At 41.5% G+C, this 19,633-nt stretch overlaps 1 protein-coding gene across 1 annotated transcript in view; it reads left to right on the forward strand.

The window, feature by feature from the left end:
* The window catches only part of LOC122540476 (solute carrier family 2, facilitated glucose transporter member 1-like), a 34,159-nt gene that overhangs the window by 1,734 nt on the left and 12,792 nt on the right, over positions 1-19,633 (forward strand). The window contains exons 2-4 of the mRNA XM_043676328.1: positions 10,459-10,554; positions 14,335-14,495; positions 18,624-18,864. Coding sequence (XP_043532263.1) covers positions 10,459-10,554; positions 14,335-14,495; positions 18,624-18,864 — 498 coding nt within the window. The remainder of the gene's footprint in view (positions 1-10,458; positions 10,555-14,334; positions 14,496-18,623; positions 18,865-19,633) is intronic.

A 19,633-nucleotide genomic window follows, 5' to 3' on the forward strand; every position in this document is an offset into this window, starting at 1 on the left:
GATTGTGTGTATATGTGTGTGTGTGTCTCTGTGTGTGTCTCTGTGTATCTCTCTCTCTCTCTGTGTACGTGTCTGTCTGTGCGTTGAGCAAATATCCCAAACTACATCACTAAATCTCTGATTTTGAAGACATTTATTGTGTAAATCACAAGCAGCAGCAAATGCATCGGCTTTAATTTCCGCATCTAAAATGATTTTAATTATTTCCAGCATCAACTCACTTTCCCATCGAGGGTTGGGGGTGTTGGTGGTGGTCGCCCGGTCACATGGAAGGAATGAAAAAGCTGAAGTACTTTCACGGATCTGTTGCTGTAGCAACAGTGAATATCATAAATTCTTAATCAGCAAAGTTCACAAACAACTGGACCAGCAAAAAAAACCCTTAACTTCATTTAACTGAAATAGCTTGGCAAAACATTAGAAAGGAGGAAAAAGTGAGGACTGCAGATGCTGGAGATCAGAGTCTAGATTAGAGCGGTGCTGGAAAAACACAGCAGGTCGGGCAGCATCCCAGGAACAGGAAAATCAACATTTCGGGCATAAGCCCTTCATCAGGAATGCCCAAGACATTAGAAGGTGTTAAAGAAATAAAAGTTATGAGAACTATTTCCTGATGATTATCAACATTTGAATGTAACACCAATTAAAAATTAATGCCAAAATATGTTTGAATTCAACATTTGCTATTGAAGACTGGTGCCAGCTGTATTTTGTTGTGTGACCAGTTTATGCTGAGTGCAGTGTTGGCAGAGACACAATCAGAAACCTTGCACAGATTCAGCTGCTCAGTAATATTCACAATGAATAGTTTTTTTGCATTCCTAAAAAAAAAGCAACAAAAGTTGCATTTTTAAAGGGATAGAAACAAGGAGCAGGAGTAGGCCATTCGGTCCGCTCCCCTATTCAGTATGTTCATGGCTGATCATCCAACTCAATCTGCTATTCCATAGAATAGAATCCCAACAGTGTGGAAACAGGTCATTTGGACCAGCATGTCCACCCCAGACCTCTGAAGAGTGACTCACCCAGATCCATTCACCTACTCAATATTTACCCCTAACTAATGCACCTAACCTACACATCCCTGAACACTATGGGCAATTTAGCATGGCCAATTCACCCGACCTATACATCTTTGGATTGTGGGAGGAAACCAGAGCACCCGGAGAAAATCTGCACTAACACTGGGAGAGCATGCAAACTCAGTCGCCCGCGACTGAACTCGAACCTGGGTCCCTGGCGCTGTGAGGCGTGCGGCCACAGACCCTCTCTCCCCCATAATCTTTGAACCATGTAGCATTAAGAAATCTGAGGAATTATCTTGGTAGCTGCTAAATACAGGTAGTTCTCCTAAAACGCGATGGTTGCTAAATACCGTGTGGCTGAAGAAAAAAAAATCAAAACAGCTCAGTGCTCTTCAGCTGTTAATGAATAATTTATGTACTCAAAATCTAGCCAACTTTAAAGGATCAGTCTTATCTAATGTAAGGATGCACAGCTAACCTACACACATACACGCACTGGAGTTTTAAATCAGGAATTGCAAAAGGATTTGAGAAGAACTAAGTGCCACCATGGATAAGAGAGCACTGAAAGTTATAATATTCCTGAGTGGCCGAAATAAAAGCTTTCAGGGTGATAACAGGAGACAGAGGCTTTAGACAGACTGCCTCATATACACACTGCTGGTTCTGATACTCGCTGCATGACCTGGCCAACACACAATCCCATACAACTAGAAATTGGAAATTGTGTTTTTCCAGGCTATACCTCTGTGAGATGGAATGGGTGTGGAGCTAGAAACAGCAGGAATTTGAGTTGTAGGTCAGTCCTTGCAAGTCTGCACTTGTCAGTGCTGTGTGGTCTTTGGAAAGCAGTCTCACCTCAGAGATAGAAGATTGCAAGTTAATGTTCTACTGCAGAGACTTGAACCCATTATCCAGGCTGACCCTGCAGTGCAGCACTGGGGGAAGTGTTACAGTGGCAGAGATGCCACCTTTCAGATGAGATGTTAAACTAAGGCCCTCTCTGCCCTGAAGGTGATCTAAAACATTGCTAGGCAATATGTCACAGAAGACCAGTGGACCCCCCACCCCACCCCATGGCTGAGCCAACGTTTACCTTCAAAACAACTTCAGTAAAAACACTCCATCTGCTCAGTGTACTGCTGCTGTATGGGATCAAACTGTGCACAAATTGGCTCCTGTGTTTCCTACATACCAATAGTATAGTACTCCATCAGCTGGGAAGCAGTCTGGGTCATCCCAAGTCAGTGAAATGTTTAAATAGATCCAAATACTTTATTTGCTGCATCACAAAATAATGTTAAGATCATCAGAAAAATTATCACATGGGAGACCTGTTATCTTAGGCATTTCTCCTGGGAAGGCTCTAAAAAAGACCCAGTCGATTTCCACAATTGAAGCTGTGATGCAATTTGTTGTCTATGTAACACGTCTTGTGATAAAAAGTGCTCGAGCCGTGAGTGACACTGAGTAATATCAGATTGCCTGCTGCAGGGAAATCACTTGACTTGCTCACATGCAGGACACTGCCAAGGTTAAAAGGACAAGATAAATCAGGAGCCGGAGATTAGGTGACGATTGGGGACTGTTGGGAGAACTTTATTTGGAACAGTTACTTAATGCAGTGTTAAATAATTCTATTGTGCATGGTGATGCAGCAATAAAGCACTGCACTAGAAAGATGTTTCATTGCCAGAGGGTTTATGGAACATAGAACAATACTGTGCAGAACAGGCCCTTCGGCCCTCGATGTTGTGCCGACCTGTGAACTAATCTAAGCCCATCCCTCTACACTACCCCATCATCCATGTGCTTATCCAAGGATTGTTTAAATCTCCCCAATGTGCTTGAGTTGACTACATTAGCAGGTAGGAAATTCCACACCCTTGCCACTCTGAGTAAAAAAAACTGCCTCTGACATCAGTCTTAAATCTATCACCCCTCAATTTGTAGTTATGCCCCCTCGTACAAGCTGACATTGTCATCCTAGAAAATTCTTGGTTTCAGAAATGAAGTTGCTCGGTCTTATTAACATGTGAATGATGTTGGGGTTACTGTGGACCTCAGCGCATTTGATGAATGGTGATTGTGTGTACTGGCAGTACAAGAAGAGAGTTTCATTGTGAGTCCTGCAGTAGTGATTGTGGCGAGATGGTTTTAGGGAATAGGGAATGCGAGGTAGTGGATAAATCAGGGCCCAGGTGAACTCCTCCTGGTCCCTGGACATATCTTACTCAACTTGTTTGCTTCTCTGTTTGCCACCAAACTGGCTATTGCCTGGTGTGAGAGTCCGGCAAATATCCTCACTGGGACTGAAGTTAGATTAGGATCCAATCATACATCCAACTTAGATCAGTATTATGTGAATTTTGCAACCATCAGTTCTGGTTTGTTTGAAACATTGATTGAAATTAGAGACAGCACTGCCCCTGGTTCAGTATCCCGGGTTATTATAAATGCCCATGAGCCCAGTTTCTGCCAGAAAAGTCAAGTTAAAAACTAACTTCTGCCTTCTCAACTTCTCAAACTTCTCGAATGTTGCTTTGATATATTTTCTCAGGTCCTCATGCCTTCTGCCAGTACCTGGCATTTATGTTGCTGAATATTTTCTCCATACTCGGCTGCAGACCCCACTAAAACTCTGTGGAGAGTGAGTTTGTCTCCAGTAATGGGTTCCAAACTCCACATTCACAGAACTTGAGACAGTTTAAGCTCAGTGCCATGTATCTGAGATTCTGTCTGTGCTTCAGAAACACCCTGGAAGTAGGAATAACAAATGAGACATTACTTACATTACAAAACACAGTTCAGGGAGGCAGTGTACAAACATGGATACCTGTCATTTTTGTCTATTGCTGGTCCATGTTTATTTTTCTTCCTGCTCCTCCCCAAATTAAAGCTATAATCATGCAATTTCACTGGCAAAACTGAGGAAGCCTGGCTCCACAATTCAAGGTTTAACTTACACCATGAAAGGATCTCCATGACTTGTCCATGGGATGTGGCTGCTCCTGGCTGCATTAGTTGGCTGTCTCTCGGTGTTGCCCTGGAGAAGGTGGTGGTCAGCTGCCTTCTTGAATGGGGTTTACAGACAGACACCTGGTGCTATTAGGGGGGCAGTTGCATTGAGATTCCATTCATAGCTCTGGTTGGTTGTGCCCTTGGGGACAATCCGCACCGGCTGCCCCTTACCACGGACTTCACATTTACAATAACTCTTATCACCCCTTTAACATAACAAAACATCCCAAGGTACTGCAGGAGAATATCATAAGCTAAAATATACCACATAAGTATATTTTAGATCTGATGACCAAAGCATGTTGAAGGAACAGGGCAGCACGGTGGCACAGTGGTTAGCACTGCTGCCTCACAGCGCCAGGTACCTGCGTTCAATTCCCACCTCAGGTGACTGTCTGTGTGGAGTTTGCACATTCTCCCCGTGTCTGCGTGGGTTTCCTCCGGGTGCTCTGGTTTCCCTGCACAGTCCAAAGATGTGCAGATTAGGTGAATTGACCATGCTAAATTGCCCTTAGTGTTAGGAGAATTAGTTAGGGAATGGGTCTCGGTGGGTTGCTCTTCGGAGGGTCGGTGTGGACTTGTTGGGCCGAAGGGCCTGTTTCCACACTGTAGGGAATTTAATCTAATCTGAGTCGTGGGAAGTGAGGTAGAGGAGGGGGCTGGGATTCTAAAGTTACTGTTTTAGATCAACTGAGGGCAAGAATAGAGTGATTCATTGGTATGGGTGTCTTACAGAAATATGGATTTAGAAAATTAAAACATAACATTAGATTAGATTACTTACCATTACATAACATTAGATTAGATTTGTGGGTGGCACGGTGGCACAGTGGTTAGCACTGTTGCCTCACAGCGCCAGAGACCCGGGTTCAATTCCCGCCTGAGGCGACTGACTGTGTGGAGTTTGCACATTCTCCCCGTGTCTGCGTGGGTTTCCTCCGGGTGCTCCGGTTTCCTCCCACAGTCCAAAAATGTGCAGGTCAGGTGAATTAGCCATGCTAAATTGCCGTTAGTGTTAGGTATAGGGGTAAACGTAGGGGTATGGGTGGGTTGCGCTTTGGCGGGTTGGTGTGGACTTGTTGGGCTGAAGGGCCTGTTTCCATACTGTAATGTAATCTAAAAATCTAATCTAATCTAAAACATTTTGGCTGCATTTTGAGATTTACACTTTAGAGGTGACAGCCTATTGGTTTTATCACTAGACTGTTAACCTGGAGGCCCAGGTAATGTTCTGAGGACCTGGGTTCAAATCTTGCTATAACAGATTGTGGAATTTGAATTCAATGCAATTCTGGAATTAAGAGTCCAATGATAATGATGTCGATTGTAGGGGAAACACCCATCTGGTACATGAATGTTCTTTAGGGAACAAAACTGCCATCCTTACCTGGTCTGGCCTATATGTGACTCCAGACCAACAACAACGCGCTTGACTCTTAACTGCCCTCTGGGCAATTAGGAATAGGCAATAAATGCTGGGCCTAGCCAGTAATGCCCACATCCTGTGAGTGAATATAAAGAAATTGCCAGTGCTTGGCCTGTAGCCCTGTGAGCTATGGGGTTCCAATTGCTCATCAAGATATTTTGCAGATTGGATCGGATATTGTCACCAAATGAACAAATGGTTGTCTACAATGTCAATGTTCGTTTGATGGTCAACTTCAAGATGTTCTGAATCCTTTTGAATTATAACTTCAAACTGAAGAGAGATCTCTCTGGACCAAATAACTTCAATGATATTACAACATTCAGATTTCCCTCTTTAAACCCATCTGTTGCTTTACCCACCTTTATTGACATTCCTCTCCTGATCAAGGTATTGGTGACCTAGTAAAAACCAAAAGGACCGTGGGTGCTATAAATCAGACAATTAGAAATTTCTGGAAAAGAAGGGTCTGAGGAAGGGTCACACAACCCAAAATGTTAATTGTAATTTCTCTCCACAGATGCTGCCAGACCTGCTGAGTTTTTCCAGCAACTTCTATTGTTGTTTGGTTACCCAGTATCCCCTTGTAGGGATTGTGTTTGATTCCTGGTTGGGCCATCAACTTAAAATTGTAGTTGGAACTCAGCAATGTTATCAGGGATGGTCATAGCTCTCTGAAAAAAATCTTTGCTGGATTGATTATTAAACTCTTAACACTCCCCTTTCTATCTGTTCCCAGCACAGCATAAAGAATTTTCCCCACAATATGCATTTGTGTAGTACCTTCAGGTTACATATTCCAGGGTGTTGCACAGGAATGGTTTCAGTCAACATTTGACACTGAGCCACATGAAGAGGTACAAGGATGTGACCAAAAGCCTAGTCAAAGAGACAAGGAGCAAATGAAAAAGAAGAGATTTTTCCACAGGAATTCCAGAGCCTAAGGCAAAGACGTAGCTCCAAGATTAGCGTGGTGCTGGAAAAGCACAGCAGGTCAGGCAGCATCCGAGGAGCAGGAGAATTGATGTTTCGGGCAAAAGCTGTTCATCAGGAATGATGAAGGGCTTTTGCCCGAATGTCGATTTTTCCTGCTCCTCCGATGCTGCCTGACCTGCTGTGCTTTTCCAGTACCACGCTAATCGTGACTCTAATCTCCAGCATCTGCAGTAACCACTTCCACCTAAAGGAGAAAGTGAGATCTGCAGATGCTGGAGATCAGAGCTGAAAATGTGTTGCTGGAAAAGCGCAGCAGGTCAGGCAGCATCCAAGGAACAGGAGAATCGACGTTTCGGGCATAAGCTGAAGAAGGGCTTATGCCCGAAACGTCGATTCTCCTGTTCCTTGGATGCCACTTCCACCTAAAGACATAGCTCCCTAAATATTAAATAAAACTCTTCCCCTGAGTCACCTTTTGTGTTTTCCTCAATGTTGTCATGAGGTGGGTTTTCTCTTCCTTCCCTGAACAAAGCTTAAGTCGCAAACCTGAAATCCTATCTCTCTCTCTTTCAAGATTTAATTTTACAGCTTCTGTTTCATGTACCTCAAAAGGGCGAACTTCACACCCATCACATCAAATGGGACCTGCCTCTGTCCTTGTCCCTCCTTAGCTGTCCCTAACCGAGAGATTCACCATCAGACTCCTGTGAGTGGGAAGGTCAGAGCCATTGTTAGTTTTATTATTTTAGAAAACAGCGTACTTTTTATCTGCATTGGAGCCACAGCTGCATGGTGGTCGCTGGGCAGTTAAGTCTTAGTTTTGTATTTGTTTTATTTATTTACACAGGACCTGCTTTATTGAAGTCCTTCTTATTGTGTTAAGTTAAACATCACACAACACCAGGTTATAGTCCAACAGGTTTAATTGGAAGCACACTAGCTTTCGGAGCGACACTCCTTCATCAGGTGATTGTCATCTCCGAATCATGACTTCTTATTGTGGTTATTCTGTTTGAGGTGGGTGGGAGAGATTGTGAGGACTGGGGGAATAGTAAGTACTCTGGTGTGTAACCAGGGTTTGGGGTCATTGTTGGACTCATTTGGAATTAGTTCTGGGAATTTTGAAGTATCCTGAGAGGTATGTTGGTTATATTCTCAAAATCTGTTTTCATAGAATGTTGTTTGGGTGATTATTAAGATGTTTAAGACCAGCATTTGCTGCCGAGCCTTAGGCTGAATAACTCACTCGGCCATATCATAAGGCGTTTAAGAGTCAGCACATTGCTGTTGGTCTGAAGTCATATGTAGGCCAGACCAGGTAGGGGTGACTGATTCCCTTCCCTAAATGGCATTAATGAACCAGATGAGGTTTTGACAGTAAGTGGTAGTTTACACTCATCATTCCTGAAACTAGTTTTTAAATTTCAAAATGATTAGTTGAATTCCAATTCTACCCACTGTTCTGGTGGGATTTGAACACACACCCCCAGAGTATTATTCTGGACTGCTGATCTTCCCATGATGCCACTGTTCAGAATATGAATGAGGGGAAGGACAATTGGTAGATAGCAGCAGAAAATATCCAATCAAACAGTAAAAAAAATACGGAACTATTCAAAACGATGAGAAATTTATCTTATCGCACTATCCAGGACCCCAAATTCTCCTTTTGAGATGAAGCAATACTCAAACTTCCCATGTTATAATATTCTACTCACTCCAGCCATTGGGCTGTCCTCTGTGTTGGAGTTTGGAAAACTGCATTTGGGTAACTACACACTGCAACTTTCCACTACGGTGACCCTGAGATATTGATCACCTTATCCCTTTCTGACTCTCACCCCTCGTTTATTGTTATTATTCAAGCTTGAGTTGAGCTTCATTGGTACAGCATCTCAGTTTTTACTTAGCACTTTACTGACTTCAGGTATAAATATCGAGGTTAACAACTTTACATGTCAAGCACCATCGGATTTCCCTTCAATAACAGGTGCTAAGGATGGACAAACACAAGGGTTATCTGGGATGGTGGAGGTATGGGTTGATACTTGAGGTGGGGACATAGCCATCAGGATAATGTACATGCCTCAGAAACTACTCTGCTTTCCTTCCCACAAAGTCCAGAGTAACACAAGCCTCCTCTTTGCCAAGTTTTCCCATCCTTTGTTATAGCCATTTTCCCTTCCTTTACACCATCTTTTGTCTCTTTATTTATGACTTTATCACCTCTTTTTGTGGAGCATCATCATCACCTCTTTAGTTATTTATTCCTCTATCTTTCCTCCCCTCCCCACCCCCATCTCCCACCTCTCACCTATTGTTCATCCCCGCCTCTATTTTAAAAGCTGTTCACTTTGAGAAGCTTCCCATTCTGATGAAAGATCATTGACTTGAAATTTGTTCTGCTCCTTTCTGCATCGCCTTCTGAATGTATTCCTTCATTTCGACCTTTTTGTTTCAGATTTTTAACTTCTGCTCAAAAACTATTTGAGAGTTTTGGTTTTTGTGCAAATTAAAGAGCTCCTAAGTTAGATCCAAAGTTCATAATTCCAGCTATGGCCACATATTTGGTTTTGCATAGAGTTTGAGAATTTAAAGTAAGCTGATTGCTTTACTTAACTGGAAAAGCTTTTACATTTTGGTTTTGTTGATTTGACATTTTTAGGGTGGGGAGGGTTAGTTTAATTAATTCCTCAACTGAGTTTACTGAGTGAGGTTTAATCTCCTGTTTTAATCAATTCAGGGCTTTGTGTTACTCAGGAAGTAAAGAAAGCTGCTTAATGTACACACTGAAAGCAAGCGTCTCTGATTTTGAGAAGTGCAAACAGTGCCTACTGTCCCCATTCCATGACTTTCTGCTGAGTAGCAGGAAAGGGATTAAACAATGTGACCAGTGTCTGGGAAGCTCATGATTAATGTTAACAGATGAGTAATTGTTCTGATAATGAAGTAGAATAAAAATATGCAAATAGACTCTGTGGGAAGGCAACGGTCAAATGGTATTGGCACTAGACTTACTCCGGAGTCCTGGGTAATGTTATGAAGATATGTGTTCAGTTGACTGATGGAGGAATTTGACCCCAATAAAAATCTGGAATTCATTATCCAACAATGACTATAAAACAACTGTCTGGAAAAACTCTTCAGGGAAGGAAATCTGCCATCTTTACCTGGTCTGGCCCACGTGTGACTCCAGACCCACAGCAATGTATTTGATGCATAAGTGCCTTCTGGGCATAAGGTTGGGGAATAAATGTCGGCCGAGCCAATACAGCCTTGTTCTGTGAATGAACAAAAATACAGCAGGACGGTGGTCACTTCATTGGAAGGTGGGGGTGTACAGGTAGTTCTCCTAAAACGCAATGGCTGTGTTCTTGTGCAACCCTGAATTATAGAAAAATCACGCTTTAAAAACAGTGCTTTAAAGTGTTAGCATCGTAATCGCATTACAGCCAACACATGTTTAAAATGTTTGTGCTTTAGAAACTGTCTCCAGTTTGTCAATCACATTACAGTGAATTCTTTTTAATGAAACATCCATTAATGCAGCCACCCTGTACTAGCTGATTAGAGAACTGAAGTTTTCTTGTTCGAGAATGATTCGGAGATGCCGGTGTTGGAGTGGGGTGGACAAAGTTAAAAATCACCCAACACCAGGTTATAGTCCAACAGGTTTAATTGGAAGCACTATAACCTGGTGTTGTGTGATTTTTTTTAAACTTTGTTCGAGAATAGCCACGTTATAGAGGGGAATGGGAAATATTGTTATAAAACATAAAATTACTTACAGTTTGGATTTTACTCAAAAACAAAAAAAACTGTACCAGAGAAAAAATAAAGAATGGGGGAAGGAACAAAAGAAAGCATTCACAAATCAAACATCTGCATTTAATGAAATGGTATAAAGGAGTCTCCAGGAACAGTTTTACCCTGAAATGCAGTCTGTTTCCAACTTTTTTCCATATGTCTCTCTTTCTCTCTGGGTCTGTGTTTCCATTGGTACACAAAAGTACAGAATGTGATCTTGGTCTCTTTCTTAATTTCTTTCAGAAAGTTACTAGACAGTTAATCCTAGCAGTGAGCACTGCAGTGTTGGGGTCAGTCCAGTTCGGTTACAACACTGGTGTCATCAATGCTCCCCAAAAGGTAGGACAAACTGTTTCAATAACTGTTTCTAAAATTGATCTGTTTTATAATGCGATTCCACACTTTATGGAAAAGATTGATTGACTTCTTGGCATATCTTATGGTAATTATTTATTCATATCAATGAGCACATTAGATGATTATTTGATTAGAAATAATTGTGCAGGTTTATGGGGAAAAGCAGGAGAATGGCATGAAGCCACTCCACTCACTCAGAGTCAGCACAGTCACAGTGGGCTGAATGGCCTTCTGCATTGTAACAACTCTGAGAGAAATATGATGGAATTTGAATAATAATTCTTTAATTTCAATGTAGACTAGATCAAAGACAGGGGGCAAAATGTCTGGAACACAAATTCCCAGCTCGGCGAACAGAACCACAACAACGAGATCAAAGAGTTGAGGAATAAATATATTTATTTTTACCATAGGTTTGTCGTCAGTAACTCGAATTACATTGTACCTCTGATGGGGAGGTGCTGGTGTTAGACTAGTGTGGGCAATGTCAGAAGGCACATGACACCAGGTTATAGTCCTATAGGTTTATTTGAAATCACAAGCTTTCAGGGCACTACTCCTTCATCACATTGACAGAATTACTATGTTAAATATTTCTTCCCCAAACTCTATGTTAATCACCCTTTCAAGGTCACAGTTCACTCTTGTCCTTCTCTGCTCAAAGGCTATTCTGAAAGTATGGGTTCACTCAGTGAATGCCTTGGATTTATATTCCCCTGTGTCACTCACTTCTGTACAGGAGTCAGTGACCAGCTACAGAGGACAGGAACATTTCCCATTTTCCCCTCAACTATCGCAGAAAGTTGTGACTTCAGTGGGTTAAATCAAGAGAGGTTAGGGATTTGACCAGGGTATGTGGTTCACTGTGATGGCGCAGTTCCTAACTGAACATTAGCTCCAGTACTGAGCTGTGTTAGTGGTAATCAAAATCCTGGGAACTGCTTGACCAAAAGTACGGAATAGGAGGAAATTACTGCAGGTGGTGGAATCTGTACAGAAAACAACAAAATGCTGGAGATCACAGCGGGACAGGCAGCATCCACGGAGAGAGAGGAAGCTAATGTCGAGATGATTCTTCATCAGAGTTTCATATCAGTTCTGATGAAAAGTCATCTAGATTCAAAACATTAGCTTGCTCTCTCTCCATGGGTGCTGTCTGTCCCACTGTGATCGCCAGCATTGTTTTGTTGACCAAAAGTTACACTTCCTTAATGGAAGTTTGCAGGTAGGATTTGTGAAAAAATCCTCATTGAACCAGTTATAACAATTAAAAAGAATGTACTCCGAGGTCATTATTTCTGTTAGCATCTATCAAAAACCTTTGGAAATATAATATTTGGGATTGATTAGTTATTACTTAGGTATAAATACACTGATTTAAAATTTGTAATGTTTGTTTCTTTAATATGTTAACAGGGCGGATAAAGTAACCGGTTAGGTTTTTCTCCTGAAATAATATTTTTGCTCAATGATTTTTTCGATCAGCACAGCAGTGGGTTAACGATTGGACCAATTAAGTCTCATGATACACAAAGGACAGGGCCTCAAAATAGAATTTCATTGATAAGATCAATGGGACACAATGTGTTCAGCTGTGCATGGAGAGAAGCTTCTAGATCTTATTGATCTGAGGTTTATCACCAATTCATATGATGTCTCATTTAAAAAGATTTGAAACATTCCTGCTTTGAAAAGTAAACTATTATTAAATTTATTACAGACTTATCACAGCTTGCTGAAATTCAGAACAACATCTTTTGTCTAATACAGCTGCTGTTCAACTGTCTTTCGATGATCTGGATCTATTATTAGAATTTTGACTCCGAAAAGCAAAATTACTAGATAAAACAGAAAACCATATCTTCTAAACCTGCCTAGAGCAAGAAAAATAATTGTTGTCAGGAGTCACAGATCCGTTGTAAAAAGCAAATTAAACTGTGTGCTAGAAACAATAGAGGAATTTGTTACATTAGATTGGCAGCATGAGAGGGATTCACCTCAATATATTTATGAAATGGTGGCTGTTTTGGGGCCTGCAACATCACTTCATGTGGCTCATATTGTTTATGTCCCTGTGCATTCACAGTCATAGTCTCAGGTTGAAACGGCACAGATCATAACCTGCCCCCTTTACTAATGAGAACAGTCAACTGGGAGCAATAGCTGAAAATGTACATTACCTCCAACAGGCATTGTGTCAACAGTAGACTATAGATTATCATAGTTTACAGAATGAGTCTCCACTATTGATTCAGAAATAACATTTTCCAAAGAAAACAAACATGCCTTCAATTGCAGACAGTAACCTCCAAATTTATTTTCTTTTGTTTTCACCAGTCATGTCCAGTTATGGTCAGTTATGGTCAGTCATGGTCAGCTTTGAGCTACAAACACATTTACTGGGTCTGCCCAAGTTTACATTCCTTATATTAAGCCTGGGCAAGATTCAAGTTTCTGTCCTGTGCACGAAAGCACAATGTCTCATCTGAACATGCTCATTCAAGTTAAACATCTGCACATAACCTTATAAAGTAGTTTATCTCTTTAACATAGATGAATATATACATGCTCAAATAGTACACAGAAAAGATAATTACATCCAGTGATGATTTCTGAAATACAGAAACCTCCAGTTTCCTGGAAACTTGCTGGTGATATCATAAAGAAGAAATTCAATGTGTACACAATAAAGTTTTGGTGTATATACGAAAATCCAAAACATTTATTTTCCAACTCTTTGACCAATGGGAATTGATTATCTTTATTTCTTACAATATGAAAATATTTAGATTTTAAGAATCACAAGTGTATATGAATATTTATGAGGAAGCGAGTCCTAGTGATTGTGTAGACTGCTTCATGTTACAAAGTAAACATTGTATTTGACTAGGAATTTTCCAAAGAATGAAAACAGTTCCATTCACGCAGTTACCTGGAAACTAGAGAGAAAGACATGAGAGCACCAGTATAACCAAGATGACACAGGCTGATGAATTAAAATTCAGGGTGTGGTGACCAATGCACAGCAGTTCTTTCTGTTAAAGCAAGAATTGTTACTGTGTTAGAATAGGTGAGAGAGTGTGCACAGTAATAGCAGGGAGTTATAAAAATGCAGCTGCCAAATGACAAGGGCTGCTATCTAACTGCCAACATCTTTGTGATGTTAAATCAGAGCCTGACCTGAAACCAGAGACATTAGCAATGTGTCCTGCTGGGGAGGAGTGCGAAACCAAAATGGTAGCAACTGTATGTGACCTTTTTTTTATGAAATGGAAACTCAGATTCTGTCAACACAAGTAGATAAAGCACAAAAGAACACTGTATTGTGGTGAAGGACATGGATCATTTTCAGCAAATGGCACACTTGTGCCACCTAGTGGGAGGGATAGGTTCAGAAAGCAGCGTCCATTTTGTTGTCTTGCTACATATTACTTTCTTCATTAACCCGGCCCTCTCCTCACCCGTTCAAAAGGAAGAGTGTAATGTTTGCATTTGGCTATTTGTTCAGCCTTTGGCAATCCTGATATACTTTTATAAGTTTATCTCAAGATTTATTAAAAACAGGATGTTAGACATTGGCATTCCATTTATTTGTGTATGACCTCGTTTAATCAGACTAAGGTGCCATTGATTACACTTTATTCCAGATTTGAGTTGTCCATTCCATTAATGACAATGAAATTCACGTCAAAAACTTCTAAAAGGATTTAGTGTCTATAGTTCACTTGTTACATTCTGTAATGTTGGTGATTTATCTTTCAGGTTATTGAAGGATTTATTAATTATACCTGGATACAACGTTACGATGAATCTGTTGATCCATCAATGCTCACCACCATTTGGTCTCTGGCTGTCGCCATTTTCTCAGTGGGTGGTATGTGTGGATCATTTTCGGTGGGATTGTTTGTCAACCGATTTGGAAGGTAATCTTTGCAGTGCAATTGATATATTTACAACATAGAACAGTGCCCCTCATGTCTGTGCCCACCATGATCAATTTAGGGTATCTGCTCAGCATGGAGGAGTTGGACCAAAGGATCTATTTCTGTGCTATACAACCCTATGACTCTAAGGCTATATCCTAAACTGATCTGGCCCCATTTGCCAGCACTTGGCCCATATCCCTCTAAACTCTTCCTAAACATATACCCATCCAAGTGCCTTTTAAATGTTGCAATTGTACCAGCCTCCACCACTTCCTCTGGCAGCTCATTCCATATAGGCACCACCCTCTGTGTGAAAAAGTTGCCCTTTAGGTCTTTTTTATATCTTTCCCCTCTCACCCTATACCTATGCCCTCTGGTTCTGGACTCCCCCACCCCAGGGAAAAAACCTTGGCTACTCATCCTATCCACGCCTCTCATGATTTTATAAATCTCTATTAGATCGCCCTTCAGACTCTGACACTCGAGGGAAAACAGTCCCAGCCTATTCAACCTCACCCTACAGCTCAAATCCTCCAACCCTGGCAACATCCTTGTAAATGTTTCCTGAACCCTTTCAAGTTTCACAACATCTTTCCAATAGGAAGGAGACCAGAATTGCAGGAAATATTCCGAAAGTGGCTTAACTAATTTCCTGTACAGCTGCAACATGACCTCCCACCCCCTATACTCAATACTCTGACCAATAAATGCAAACGTGCCAAACACCGCCTTCACTATCCTGTCTACCTGTGAATTCACTTTCAAGAAACTATGAACCTGCACTCCAAGGTCTCTTGGTTCAGCAACACTCCCTAGGACCTTGCCATTAAGTGGATAAGTCCTGCTCTGATTTGCCTTTCCAAAATGCAACACCTCGCATTTATCTGAATTAAACTCCATCTGCCACTTCTCAGCCCAATGGCCCATCTGATCAAGGTCACATTGTAATCTAAGGTAACCTTCTTCGCTGTCCACTACACTTCCAATTTTGGTGTCATCTGCAAACGTCCTAACCATATCTCCTATATTCAAATCCAAATCATTTATATAAATGACAATACTGATGCTCTTAAAGGTTCTGCCACTACTATACACTTTTCTCTTCCGTTTGACCTCCCAAATGCATCACCTCACACTTGTCTGGATTACGTTCCATCTGCCATTTCTCTGGCCAACTTTTCAACAGATCTATAACATGCTGTATCCTTTGACAACATTCCACAACTCCACTAATAATCATGTTATGAAATTTCCAATTTCTAATACATTCAAGATGTCCCCTAACTCCTAATCTGATCACCCATTGTCTGATTTGTGACGTAGCAAAATCACAAAGCCTGAAGCAGTTTGAGGAAAAATATTTGCAGTTAACAAGTACATTTTCACAAAAGGCTGAATATTATCACTCTGGTGTGGCAACTTCTGACTGTTCTCAATTATTCGCCATGAGAGATTGGTTCAAATTGACCTGTATTTAAGCACATAAAGTTCAGGCAGGAATTGGCCGGGAAGCTGCAGGGAGGACCTTTCCATGGTTGAGGAGTCTAGAACCAGGAGTCACAGTCTCAGGAGCTAAGATGAGGAAACACCTCTTCACATGAAAGAATAGTGAACCTGTGGAGTTCTGTCTTTGAAAGCTGTGGAGGCCACGTCTCTCAATATATGAAAGAAAAAGATAGATGAGCTTTTAGATTTCAAAAGCATCAAAGAATATTGAGAGAAAGTGGAATGTGGCACTGAATTGGAGGATCAGCCATAACCATAATGAATGGTGCAGCAGGCTGGAAGGGCAGAATGGCCTACTTCTGTTTCTAGTTTCTATGTTTCTATTCCTAACAGAACACTAGAAAATGACATTGCTTTTGTTTGAGTAATTACAGTTCAACGCATTGGAATTAGTTCCTCCTCTGGTTTATTCAGTCCAAATGGAGGATTACACAGTTTTGCACAATCAGAATGAAACAGCAGAATTTTGTCAACAATCAAAGCCATCGCTCAGATATGAGAGAAATGGATGTCTCTGCTGTTCAGCACGATGTAACAGCTTTCAACATTTACATCGTTCATTGCATCTTGTCCTGTTCATAGACTGAGCTTGCAGTAAATCTTTATTTATTAATTATAAGTTGATTCATGATTAAGAAATTTTCATTAAGAGGATAGGAATTTTACTTGATGGTCATTATCCCGTGGTATCCATTTCTGACACTGTACATTTCTTCTGAATATCAATTCTGTTATTGAGCAATTTGACCTCAATTGGGTTTAAATTTAATTTCACTGAGGCATGACTTGAGAGTTTCTTCCCCATGATCAGCATAAAGGGCCAGTTTGGAACAAGAAGCACAGGGCTCAAAACATTAGCTTTGGTTCTGTCTCCACAGATCCTGCCAGACCTGCTGAGTTTCTGCAGCACTTTCTGTTTGAGAAAGGTTTTAATCTCTTTTCAATATCCTGTGGATAATCATCAGTTTATAAGACCTGTTCTGCTCTGTTTTATAACACCATAAGGGACAGGAGCAGCATTAGGCCATTTGGCCCATTGAGTCTGCTCCCCCATTGGATCATGGCTGATATGTTTCTCCCCCCCATTCTGCTGCCTTCTCCCTGTAACCCTTGATCCCCTTGCCAGTCAGAAACCTATCTAACTCTGCCTTAAATACATGCAAAGACTTGGCCTCCACAGCCCTCTGTGGCAATGAGTTCCACAGCTTGACCACCCTCTTGCTGAAGAAATTCGTCCTCATCTCAGTTCTAAAGAATCATCCCTTCATTCCGAGGCCACACCTTCTGTTCCTAGTCTCTCCTACTCATGGAAACATTTTCTCCATGTCCACTCTATCCAGGTCGCTTAGTATTCTGTAAGTTTCAATAAAATCCTCCCTCATCCTTCTAAACTCCATTGCGTACAGACCCAGAGTCCTCAACCGCTCCTCAAAGACAAGCCTTTCATCCCTGGGATCAGTCTTGTAAACCTCCCCAAACCCTCTCCAAGGGCAGCACATCCTTCCTCAGATATAGTGTCCAAAGCTGCTTACAATCTGACCAGAGCCTTATACAACCTCACCAGTACATTTCTGCTCTTGTATCCTAACCTCTTGAAATTAATGCTAACATTACATTTGGCTTCCTAACTGAACCTGCATGTTAACTTCCAGAAATCCTGAACTATGAATCCCAAGTCTCTTTGAACTTCAGATTTCTGTAGCCTTTCCCCATTGAGAAAATAGTCTGCACCTCTATTCTTCCTACCAAAGGACATCACCTCACACTTTTCTACATTGTATTCCATCTGTCACTTCTTTGCCCACTCTCCCAGGCTGTCCCAAGTCCTTCTGCAGCCTCCATTTTCCTCAACATGACCTGTCCCTCCACCTGTCCTTGTGCCACATACAAACTTAGCAACAATGCCCTCAGTTCCTTTATCGAGATTGTGAATGTATAAGGTGAATAGTTTACACCAGACCTCCTGTCTGTCTCTGTGCCTGTTTTCTAATTAAGTGTGAAAATAAATTGAAAAACATACCAAAACATTGCTGCTCTGTTTGTATGTCACTTGTGAATCTGAGTGAGTGATTGATTGTGAATTTGTCATTTCTTAATTACATTCAAAAATAAATCCCTACAGTGTGGAAAAAGGCCATTTGGCCCAACAAGTTCACACTAATCCTTCGAAGAGTAGCCCACCCAGACCTATTCCCCCTACCCAATTACTCTACATTTACCCCTGACTAATGCACCTAACCTACACATCCCTGACCACTATGGGCAAGTTAGCATGGCCAATTCATCCTAACCTGCACATCTTTGGATTGTGGGAGGAAACCCACGCAGACATGGGGAGAATGTGTAAACTCCATACAGACAGTCACACAGGAATTGAGCCCAGATCCCTGGAGCAGGGAGGCAGCAGTGCTAACCACTGAGCCACAATGCTGCCCCAAATCAACTTGGTCATGAATGATCCAAAATATTCTGTGAAATCAGTGTGCAATCCACTTTCTAGTTAACGACAATTTATAATAATGAGTCCTGTTAAACTTCATCGGATAAGTTAACTTGTTCTGTTGCATGATGAAGTACTTTGTAGACTGTAAGATCTATTTCTGTTGCTCTTTAACCCAGGCGGAATTCGATGCTGATGATCAATGTCTTGGCATTCATTGGAGCTGCTCTCATGGGATTCTCTAAACTGGCGAGCTCATTTGAAATGCTTATACTGGGACGGTTCATTATTGGCATTTACTGTGGTTTGACCACAGGTTTTGTTCCCATGTACGTCGGGGAGATCTCTCCCACAGCTTTGAGAGGAGCTCTCGGGACTCTACATCAGCTAGGAATTGTCATTGGAATTCTGATTGCACAGGTGAGCAATATAATCTGGACAATACTAATGTGGGACTGCTTCCCATTTCCTGTGATCTCTTATAATCTTGGCAAACCATCCAGAGTATCACTGCAACAGTGTGGCAGCAGGCCATTCAGCCCATTCAGTCCATACTGACCCTCTGAAGAATATCCCTCATCCCCACCCTATCCCTGTAACCCTGCATTTCCCATGGCTAATCCACCTAGCCTGCACATCCCTGGACACTGTGGGCAATTTCACATCATTCACAGACAGATTCTAATTTTGATATTTCACTGTAATTTGTTTTGAGCTCAGGTATTTGTTACTGACCAGTTGCAAGCTGAAGAAGACTTGGTCACAGCTAAAATCACTGACCTATATTTGGCAATTACTGCCATTGTAAATTCAAAGTGTATTTTACAAATAAGTGACGCATGTTTCCAAAGAATCCTCCTGATCTGCTGGCATACCTGGCTGTCTGTTTCCTCTGGGATTTTCACTGACCACCCAGCGAGTTGCTGGGCGAGGGGGAATAGAGACAGAGAGAGAGAGATACAAGAGAGAGAGAGATACAAGAGAGAGATACAAGAGAGAGAGAGATACAAGAGAGAGAGAGCTGCCATAGAAATGTCACGAGAAGATAAATGGAGCAAGGGGATGGAGGTGTCAATATCAGCCTGGGATCAGAGATGATTCGGAGATGTCGGTATTGGACTGGGGTGTACAAAGTTAAAAATCACACAACACCAGGTTATAGTCCAACAGGTTTAATTGGAAGCACACT

This window comes from Chiloscyllium plagiosum, chromosome 34, assembly GCF_004010195.1.
Source record: "Chiloscyllium plagiosum isolate BGI_BamShark_2017 chromosome 34, ASM401019v2, whole genome shotgun sequence".
Lineage (NCBI taxonomy): Eukaryota > Metazoa > Chordata > Chondrichthyes > Orectolobiformes > Hemiscylliidae > Chiloscyllium > Chiloscyllium plagiosum.